This window comes from Stegodyphus dumicola, chromosome 3 (genome assembly GCF_044657685.1).
Source record: "Stegodyphus dumicola isolate Sdum_Otavi_A_Nest chromosome 3, ASM4465768v1".
Lineage (NCBI taxonomy): Eukaryota > Metazoa > Arthropoda > Arachnida > Araneae > Eresidae > Stegodyphus > Stegodyphus dumicola.
The window spans coordinates 145,816,597-145,828,238 of NC_140770.1; the positions used below are offsets into that span (position 1 = coordinate 145,816,597).

The 11,642-nt window shown below is 30.8% G+C and overlaps 1 protein-coding gene across 1 annotated transcript in view; it reads left to right on the forward strand.

Moving 5' to 3' along the window:
* The window catches only part of LOC118203119 (CST complex subunit STN1-like), a 61,624-nt gene extending 50,576 nt beyond the window's left edge, over positions 1-11,048 (forward strand). Inside the window, exon 6 of the mRNA XM_085813417.1 lies at positions 10,607-11,048. Coding sequence (XP_085669543.1) covers positions 10,607-10,696 — 90 coding nt within the window. The 3' untranslated portion in view covers positions 10,697-11,048. The remainder of the gene's footprint in view (positions 1-10,606) is intronic.
* Positions 11,049-11,642: the final 594 nt, after the last annotated feature.

Genomic DNA, 11,642 nt, shown 5'->3' on the forward strand with positions numbered 1-11,642 from the left:
ACGTTTATTGTTCTGTTTCTAAGAATATAGAAAATTTGCATATGTGGATTCCTGCTCACAGATTTGTTTGGCTTTCTACCAGTTTTTGTTATCTCTTTTTCACCGAATGTGCACAAAGTGAAAAGAAAACTTCGTACTACTAGCCAGTTCTGCAGAAAAGGAGCATGCGAGATTTCGATATTTTTATCAGTTTTGCGATTGTCACCGTTTAAATGTTATTTGCGACCTCATGTTCATTGCATTTTTCTGTTCATCTTGATGAGTACTATCATCCTCTAAGTTTGTTGAAGCATTGCAGATACACCCTGTATATGTAAATACTCACAGTCTTAGCACTTTTTATTGCAGTCTATAGAAGAAGATGTTCTATAATAATAGCCAATATACAATTTTGTTCAAAGTGAACTTTCCTAATTTGCATTCTTATGCATTTAATGTGTTAAAATTTTATGTTAATAACTTCAAAGTATTGTCTGCACAGGAAATACTCGTCAAACAGAACGAATTTATCTCATTCACAACGAAGAGATTGAACTTATTCACACAGAACTTTTAATGTTAACAATAGGTATAGTCAGATCAATCACAATATATATTTTGAATCTCACAATTTCAAAATCAAAGGAATGCAAGCACTGAGATACGAAACTACTAGATTCATTGTAAGGCTTCCAGTTATTCTCAGCTCAATAAAAAAAATATACACTTAAATTATCTTAATCCACAAGTGTTACTAAATGTATAATATTCGGGGCTAATTGTAGCTTGAGTCATTTTCTCAATATAAAGAGCGAAAATATGCCATGAACATTAATCCGAATATTGCAATGCGTGATAAATTTCGCGAAAGGGAAATGTTTAAGATTAAATAAACTTACAAAATGAAAGCACTATGAGATTTTCAACTAAAATGATAAGATCACTTATACGCCATACATTTATAACTGCGAAACAAACGAAGTAAAACGTAAATAAGAACATGCGCTCGTACGCACAGTTTGAAAGATTCGACGTCACAAGAGTAATAGAAGCTCATTGGTCCATTTTTGAAACCCTTCCCTCAGTGGCGATACTGACGTGCACTTGTGAATTATGCCCACCGGACGCCAGCTCCAATACTTCTTAGTTTTGGGGATATATTCTAATTCTAACCGGAGCGTACTGGAGCCCTGTAATTGAACAATGATTTCAGTCGAAATTTGATCTAGAAAATTTTATTTTTAGCAATAAAATTATATAAAAAATCGCAAAATCGCTTGTTAAATTTTATCTCTTTACATTTTATTTAATTTTAATTATTTAATTATTTTAATAAATAATAACAAAATTAATTAAATAATAATTATAAATAAGTGTTAAATATTAATACAAAACAAATAATAATTAATTAATTTAATATTCATTAACTATTTAATTTAAAAATTATTAATGATTTTAATAGTCATTTTGTTTATTTATTTACTCTTGTTACTCTTTCCTGACGGTCTTCCATAGGGCTCCTGCACTCATACTTTTAGAAATTAAGCCCTGATTCCAGTTCATAAGACAATCATTGCTACAAAAGCTGAATTACGGAAAATCTGTATTACTTACTTTTGAGAATATACACTATGCTACAACCTTCATAGAAATGCTTAAATACTGTTAGTAGCTCATACCTTTCTGCAATGAACTCAGAAACTGACAGGTAAACTGAATGAAACTCAGCTGTTATGTGGTAAACTTCACAAATTCCTTTATTTAATCAATGCATATAAGGAGTAAACTGACAAGGAGTAAGTAACTCAGTGGAAACAATCAACAGCAGTCCATGGAATTATCTCAGGAATTTTCTTTTTCGTAAGCTCCGTCAATGGGCGAGCTATTTCTGCATAATTCTTTGTGTAATCACGATTGTATACTGACAATGATAGCAGTAATAATTAATATATAATTGAAGAGAAATTTTAAAATTATTATTAAGAATAAAGCGATTATCGCGAGAAAAATACTAGAGATGCATTTACTTTATGGAAACGCCAGGAAAAAAATCAATGATGATTCATTAAATTTTTGCAAACATAGAGTTAAATCAGAACCATGTTTTAACTTCGGCATTTGGAATTATTTTAATATGATTTTACAGAGCAAAGATTGTAGGGACATTAGGTATTTTGGGAGCAGGCAAGATGAAAAATAAGCAACGCCTTCGCCGGGAATCGAATCGCGGGCGTCTGGAATACGCGCCCAACGTGCAGACCACAACACCACGAAGGCGGGAGAAATATCTTATAAGATGAGGATTCGGAAAATATGTTTTGATGTAAAAATGAAGTAACATGAAATATATTCATTCCTGCTATTCTTCTCGTTTAATATAAAGATGATTCAGTTTTTTATTTGATTTAAATAATATGAAGATATATTTTATAATCCGTACTTTAAAAAAGTTGTTAGTTTAATGTAAATGAATCTATACAACACAGAGCCGTACAGTTTTTAGACGAATCAGGCACTTCCCAGTAATGGGGAACAAATACTGCATAAATAAGAATTTAGAAGGAAATAAAATTGTTTAGAAGCAGTTATGAGATTAGTTTCAGGTATTAAAAATCTGATGCCAAGACTGCAGTGCTATACTTTCTTTAAAGTACTTATTTTTTCTTTAATGTTTTCATTTGATTTTCTTTATTGAAATCAGAAAGGATTTCAAACTGTAAAGTTTCAAAAAGGCATCAATACATATTTTAGTATTGATTTTATTGTTTTTTTACTTGAAAATTTCTGTTAGTATAACTTTAATTGAAGAGGAATAGATTATTGGAATTCTGTAATATAAAAAATGGGTTTTTTAATTTACTTTTAGCGCAATAAATATTTTGCGCTAAAAGTATATATATAATATTATATATATTAGTGAAAAAATTCCACTACTTAATTTTGTAGGAATAAATTTAGAACTTTTGTTAAAATTAAAAATAAATAAATAAATAAAATTACGAAAATATAAAACTCCGCCTCTTACATTAAAAGAAATATTTGTTTGTCCTACAGTAAAAGGCAGTGCAATTATACGGAGTTTTCAGATCCTTCGATTGACTCTCCGGGAAGCGCAGTGGCAGACCGCACATTGAGTTGAACAGTATTAAACGAATGTCGCATACTGCGCATGCCCAGAAAAAAATTTGGCGTAATTATTATGCTGGCGCGATTTGAAAAGAAGATAAATAAGGTATATGGTAGATGTACCGCCATCTGATTGTAAACAAATCTGGCGTTTAAATCTTCCTAGAGTGTAATCTAAATGTATAATGTTTTACTGTGTAAAATACGATTTTTTTTTTTTTTTTGCTGTACTGCTCCATCAACTGGAAACCTGAATGATACGATCAAGTATAAATTCGATTGAAGAGTGCAAAAAATGGGTAAAGGTAGTCAGCGTAAATACAAATACCCCAGTGGATAGCAAGAGCTTAAAACCAAATGCCATTGCAAGATTGCTTTCAGGTACGTATATATTTTCCCAGTTCAGTAAATTTGATATGTTATTTATAAGTGCAAGTATGTTTATGTATTATGTCACAGTATAATCTTTCTTAACACACATACAGTTCATTAACTTTTTTTAACAGTTCCTAAATTTCTATATAATGTAACATTAAGAAAAAAGTTTTAAGGAATGATTTGTTTCCTTACTGTTCTAATTCTTTTGAAAAGAAACATCATTTTCAAGAAACTTCAAAAAGAAAACTATTAGTATTTACAGCGTAATTTTATCACAGCTAAAACTGATGCAAGGTACTTGGGTCTTTTATCTAAAAATATGGTGAAATGTTTTGGTTGAATTTAATATGATATAAAATAATGTAATAAATTGTGGTATAACTGTAAATAATTGGTAAAAATAAAATATAATTGGTTTAAATTTACTTAACTCGTTATATTATCAAATATCTATTCAATAGGATAACCTGATGACATATTAAATGTAACAAGTTATATTTTTAAAAGGCAGATGATTGTACAGCATGTAGGAGATGATGATAATTTTTAATAATCCTAAAGTAATATTAAAGTCAACAATAAAATATATTTTGATGTATGTAATTTTTCGTTAATGATTACATAACATTGCACTTAAATATTACAAAGTATGCTTGGATTGTTTTCATGCGCGCTATATATTATTGCAAATTAGTTCTTCATAAAATTGTATATTTCTGCAGTGAAAAGTCTGTATGCCATCATGAAATGGCATACATGATGTACATGTACATGTTTATAGGAAAACATGTACATGTACTGCTCATGTAGCAGGAAGACAAGATTACAATTATGACTGTCAATCATCATTTGTTTGTATCCGTCAAGCTGACTATACAGACTATAGTAGCCAAAGATAATTTGTGGAAAGTGTGTACCAGAGATGAATATATGAATTACAGTTAGTAGATAATCATTCTTAGTAAAATTTAAATATAATAACCCCTTATTTCATTTTTTTTTATAAATTTTCTTATTATTATGATGTGATTTCACAATATTGATACTCTCGTGGTGTTAAATAATTCAGTCAGCACTGAACAACATTTCATTTCATTGGTATAAAAATAATAAAATATTTTGTGCGTATGACCAAGTTATGATCTAAGATTTTTTAATACTTGAATCATCATTTTAAAGATTTTTATAAAATTATTTAAATTTTAGGCATTGGCACAGTGAATGGCAGCTGAAAAATTTTGACCGTTGTTTTAGACAGACAGACAGACAGACAAAGTAGACAGATGCCTTTTGTTGCACCCGCTAAGTCTTTCTGCACCGATGGGCGAAAAATCAAGCATAGGTGCGAAGGAAAGGTATATAGAAAGGGGGGCAATTTCGTATTTCAGAGGAGAGTAAAAAGGAACTTCGTATATTTTATACGAGTTCGAAAGGCCAGGAAGAAAAGATGGGACAAAATAAAGTAAAAAATAAATGGCCCAAAAGTAATGGAGAGGAAAAAAATTTTTTATTTATAATTAAAAAAAAAAAAAGGGGGGGCCTATAGAAAGAAAAGGAAGTAAGAGAATTTTGTTTAAAAAAAAAAAAACCACGATTGTGTTCATGAGTGTAGTCAAAGTTGTTATCATTTACATTAAATAGAGTCTTCCAGGTGTGTGTAATGAGTGTGTTTTGTAAAGCTGAATAGATGTAAAGATGGGGGAAAATTAATAATAAAATAATAAATATTGGGGGTCCAGTCACATAACAGTATAAGTCAGGTTTAGAAGCTAACTTTTGCTATAACAGGGAAACTAAAATTTAAAAATTTTTAAATTTAAACTTTTATTTTTTAACATGGAAACCAATACTAGCCTCTACCTTGAGACACAGTAACAGAAGACACATAAGATCAAGATACATATAATATCATGCAAAGTTATACATTAAACTAAGTAACATCATCTATTGCGGTTTCCAACACATTTATATACTCAGAAAACACCATCAGATAAAATCATAAATCCAAAACAAGGCGAGAACATATCAGCAAAAATAAATAAGTAAATAAATTACGGAGTTTTTTTTAAATATTAATTAATTTTAAAAAAAAATAAGCATTTTATTTATTTATTAAGTTAATGATCACAATTTATTATATGTGTACTATTTTATCAATTTGAGGCACACTGTATTAATATATGCTTTTAATTTAAATAGATAGGAAATATAGATTAAAGGAGCAAAAACTACAACTCTATACATTCATTGAGGCCCGAGATCGTGTTTTTCCCTCTCGAGAAATTCCTCAAAGGGGCCCCAATGGGTAGAGCTAACACTACTGATAAGGATAGCGTCCCTACAAGATGGTAACCAAAAAAGAACCACATTATTTAAAGCAATTACTAAGTATTTAATGCCAGAACATAATAAAATGAGCATAATAATAATAATGATGATAACAAATAAATGAATTTAAGGGTACTTTAGTGACAGATATTTGATTTAGCTTAGAGAAAAGAAGTTCTACTTATCTGAACGCTCCGTCTTAGTGCTGCAAAAGATTGCAAGGAAGACAAGACCCCCAGGTACAGGAGAACTCCCGGCCTTGAGAACGAGACAATGCAGAGGATATTCGCGAAAATTTTCTTAAATAAATGAAGATTTTCCGGAAAACACCTTTGAAAATTCAGGAGCTCTTCCAAGATCCTGCCTCCATCGTACGTGATCACAGCACCCTCCCTTGGAAACTCTTGACCGTTGTTTTCGGAAGTGGAATGTTAAGATGTATGTCTGAGTTACAGTTAATAATACTTTGAAGCACTTAATTGTATGCTTTGCTAATGAATATGTACTAGGCAATTGTGGTTATTATGAAAGAAGTGAAATTTCAAATACAATTGTTTCAATTACAATTATTACAGACATTATTTAATTTTGTAATAACGCTAATTAAATATATGAATTAAGAAAATGCAAAAATTAGTGCATAAGCATACTAAGTAGTTCAGAGTAAGATTTATACTTAATTTATAGTAGACACTCATTCACACATACGATCACTCGAACACACTCGACAGCCATGGAGACCACGAATAAGCTAGCGTAGGGTTGCTTAGTCGCCAATATTTCTCCCCGCGCCAAAGGTACACCATCAAGCATGCGCAGTAAGCGAAATTCGCTTAACACTGTTTAACTCAATGTGCGGTTTGCCATTACGCCTCCGGGAATTGGCTTTCTGCTATAAACAAATTTCCGAAGAAACTTGTTTGTTTATTTAAGTGCGGAGAAAAAAAAAAGAACTGAGGTCTGTCCGAATAAAGTTCCATGAATTAAGTTCTTTACCTGTATGGTGGCAAAGATTTCACTTTAACGAATCAATGTTTTATAATATGCGATTTTCCAAGCTATCACAATGAAATTTTTAATTCAGAGTCCTTTCTTACTTTTTCTAAGCTTTTTAAATAAGATCGGAAAAATTAGTACCTTTTCATTGTCTAATTCTGCAAGTGATACGTTAAAGCAAAGCTAAATGTGATTAGCTTAGATCAGCGGTGCTCAAGCTTTTGACTAACGCGTACCAACTAAACAAAAATTGAAAAACTTTAGTACAACCACTACATTTTACGATGATTATTTTTGAAATTCTCAACAGAAATATTTAAATATATGTGGGATATGTTATGTCATGATATTCCCTAATCCCCTACTGTGTGACGTATGCATTGCGTCAGCATGTTTTTCCCGCCTTCGGGAGAAGACGAGGATTAGCTGGGGAGCGGAGCAGACGTCGCTCGATCGCGCGTATACTATTTCATTAATTGTAATCGTAATGTAATCTATGTTTGTAAATAGTAATAAATAAGGCTCCTCTAAACCAGGCTGAATCACCAACTTTTCTCTCTTGGCGAGGGAGGGAACGCGCTACCAATTTTGGCGCGTTTATCGCACACGCTGGCTGAATGTCTGCTGTTTTTTTAAAGATTTATTTTATAGACGCGCGGCATTCAGCGCACATAAACTTTTCGGATAATTTATTAATTCTCGAATAGTATATAGACGTTTTCACTTAAATAAAAATTTCGCGTATATTTTGTAAACATATTCAAAATAACTTATTCTTTAGATGTTTCAGTTTTGTTAGCAGACTAAAATAAATAAGATATGAATAAAAACTTTCAATAGTGTCAAATGGGGAAATAGTTAAAGCGTAGAGTGTGCAAATAAATTTATCTTAATGACATTTTAACAAAAATTTCCATAAAAACACTAAATTCATACTAAAAAAATAACTTAAGAATATGTTGTCATTTTAGTCTGAGGTATATGGAAATAATTGTGCAAGACTCTGAAGAAACACTTTCTTTTAAATGTGTGAAATATTTCATAACATATATGGAAGAAGAATTCTGTGTTTTGGATGATTTTCACCAAATGTAATATAAATACGAACTAGAAACCGAAATAAAAAGTCCTTCCTCTCCAATCAGATCACCTTTGTGTTGCATTGTATTTGTAATACTTCTAAAAATCCAATTTTTACCTAAATTAAAAAACAGTTATTCCATAAAAGATAATAAATTTGAACGTATATAGAATGAATTTTGTAATTTGAGTTATGTTACAAAATAATTCATAGTTTATATATTTTATAATAATAATTTAGATAAAACCTGTCCAATTTAAGAATGTGTGTTAACCACATTCTTAAATTGTAAAAGGGCGACTTAACCCCATGTAATTCATTTCAAAGCATAAAAGAAAGCTTATTTTCTATTTTACACAGCAACAGCATTTTCATGCAGTCAAGGTTTTTTAATTGCTAGTTATTATACATAATACTTAATTTTTAACACATTCTTATTAGAAAGCATAACTAAGAAACTTCTTTTTAAAGCACCACAGTGATTGCAAAGAATGTCGTTAAATTTACAAAAGTATTGAAGATATATTGAACAGCATTATAACAAGAAACTACTGTACAAAATATGTAAATTTAGCATAATTTCTTTTTTAGTATTTGCATAGTTTCCTCCAAATGAACCTCAATGGGAAGTTATCTTGCGAAAATTTAAAAGTATTAAAATGGCCTCTATTTAAGATGTAACTGCATTTATAATTATTTTGTAATTGTGAATAGATTATATTATTGCAATTAGATTATGCACTTACAACATAATTGCATAAAGTAATGAAATTAAGAGTTCACAGATACAATGTAATATAATTACAATGGAATTATCTAAATTGTAATTATAATCACTTATTTAATACCACAATATTATTACAATCACAATGTAATTTAAATTGGGTACTATATTTGTATACCCTCCACTCAAAAGGAGGTACTGATAAGCCTGGAAGTTATTATCAACAAAAAGCCTGTTCAGGACAGTTTGATGACAAGTTCCACCGGGCGAAAAGTACATTCTTAAGCCCAGGCAAATCATGACAATAAAAATCATTTAGTCTCATGATTCACTATATTTCAAACCCTAAATTTGAATTCTGCACCAAATTATTTACCTATATTTTAACATACTTTATGAATTATTAGAAGCGATATGGCAAATATCTTCTAAAAATAACTGTAAAATATTTGTATCCATTAATTGATTCAGATACACACTTTTATTATTTAAGTATATCAAAATAACAGTTTCATGTTCCTGAAATACAAAAATTATGAAAAAAGTTAAAAGTAATATTCTTAGAAGCATATGATATTAGTCACCAGCTTCAAAATAGTTAATTTTTTGCCCTAAATACAAGTTTATTACACAGTAGTCAAACGTGTAACTTAATAACATGTTATATAAAAAATTAATGATAATAAGTTTATCAGAAATGAATGAATTCTGCAAATAAACTTTCTGCATTTGAAAATTTTCTACACCTGAGGGAAGAAAGAGATCTAGTAAAATTAGATTTATTATAACTTCAGTTGGACCAAATACCTTCTCTCTCTATATATGCATCACTAAAGAAATAAATAAAATTATCATGCTTAAAAAACAGATGTACCATACCAGTTTTTTTCCCCTTGTTACCCTTTACATTGAGAAATAACAAACAGTACAACGCTGAAAAATACTATCCTTGAAATTTTGTTTAAATGAAGAAACACACACCATCTTTTTATTTAAGCATTACACTTCAAAAACAGATACACATACCAATTTATTTTCACTAGCCTTTATACTGATAACATGCCATATAAAAATGAAAAGAATTATCCTTGAAATTTAGATAAAATGAAGTAACACAATGGGAAAATTTATGCACACGGACATCTTTTCTCTATTGCATGTTGTCTGACATGATCCACAAGTGCCTAAAAATGTATCCAAAGAAACACATTTCAATATTAACAAAAAAATGTTTACAGATTAAAATTCATTTATTTCATACCAGTATTATAAAGATCATGCATGAAACAAATCTGCTTTCCCATACTTTTAAGTAAAACTTAACTGAAATTTTATACTGGAAAATATGCTATATTTCTATATATTAGAAACAAGAAAATAATACCATAATAATATACTCATAGCCTGGCAGAAAGTAACATATATAACATCAAACACAGAAATTTATATACTCGTAGCCTAGGAAAAAGTAATACATATTACATAAAACACATAAATTATTTAATATAAAACCTACATACCTTCTAAAATTATTTTACTTTTTGTTTCTTACCGATGCTGATGAATATGAAACGTTATGGGCTCTTTTGTTGACAAGATGCTGTGTAAGGCCTTTGCATCTAGTAATAAAAAAATTATCAATAATTACTTTCTTAAGATTACAGCATTCTGGCATGGCCACATGCGTACATTTATCAATTATTCTTTCAACTAATTCTTTTGTGATGGCTGATTGTAAACGAAGGAGTACATCTTTACATTTTTGAAATTCTCGTTCAGCTTCCCTACATATTCGATACATTCCTGAAGAGATGACCTTCAGTCCACCTTTATTGCTATGTTTGTAAGAATTGTGCGATGCTCGGGTATGTCAGGTTCCAGCATGTCCTCTGAAATGGTCATAGCTGTTTTACAATTTTCATATATGCTTTTTTTTTTCAACAACTTATTATATATGGCTCCTGCGATGTAATGTATATCATTTTCTTCCACAGCTGGGGGCAAGCGACGTTTGCAGAAGAGGTAGATGGCACTACAGAATTGGAGATAGGATGCAAGACCTCCTTTCTGATAGCAACCTCTAATTCAGAAGCATCAAAGAGGCTGTGGTCACTTTCAGAACAATAATTTGGATTATTGATATCTGAAATGAACTGTGATAGGCACACTAATTTCAGTGCTCTCTTGGCTTGCAAAGCAGTAGGCTTTGCACCCGACTTTCGTCTAATCTGTGAAAAGGCATTTTCCAGCGCATCTTGTGTCAACCTGCCTGGTAAGAAAAATGTAAACCCCTCGGAAAATAATTCTTTTGAGAGTTTCACAACACTCAATGTGCTCATAATAATGCCAGTTTGAAATGGCTTCCATGCTTTCCCAAACTGAACAGTTTCAGTCACATGAATGAATTTCAATAAAATATTAAATTTCTCATCTTGATTTTTGATAGTGATGCCTTTTTTTGGATGCCTTGCAGTCATAATTGTAAACCATTCTGCTACAAGTCTCAGCCACCATGCAGAAGTTAATGCTTCTTTTGCAACTTGGTGTAAAATAACTGCTTTTTCAATAGCAGCAGCTGTTTTTACAGAAAACAATTGCACAGCAGATGCCACATTCATCGAGGAAAAGTGTGTTGGGAAGAGATGAACTCTGTTCAAGTGATGTAGAGATCTCAGGGCAGCATCTGATTCTATCTCACTTGACCAGAGTCGTTTCACATACACTGAAGATACTATCCTCGATGGCAAGGCATGCTGCTGGCAAAATTCCTCTGGTAATATCATAATACTTGAAAGAAATGCATTTCTCATGTTTTTAATGAGATGTGGTACATCTGCAATATTGTGAATGAAAACATCAGGTCCTCCAATATTGTAATTTGTCTTCCTATCTGTCCTAGAGACAGATACATCCAATGACGACCACATTGCTCTGTTATTGCTTCCCATATCTGAAACAGAGGCTCTTACAGTTAAACCTATTTCTGTAGCTGCTACTACAGTTCTATGAATTAGATCTTTCATGTCAGAA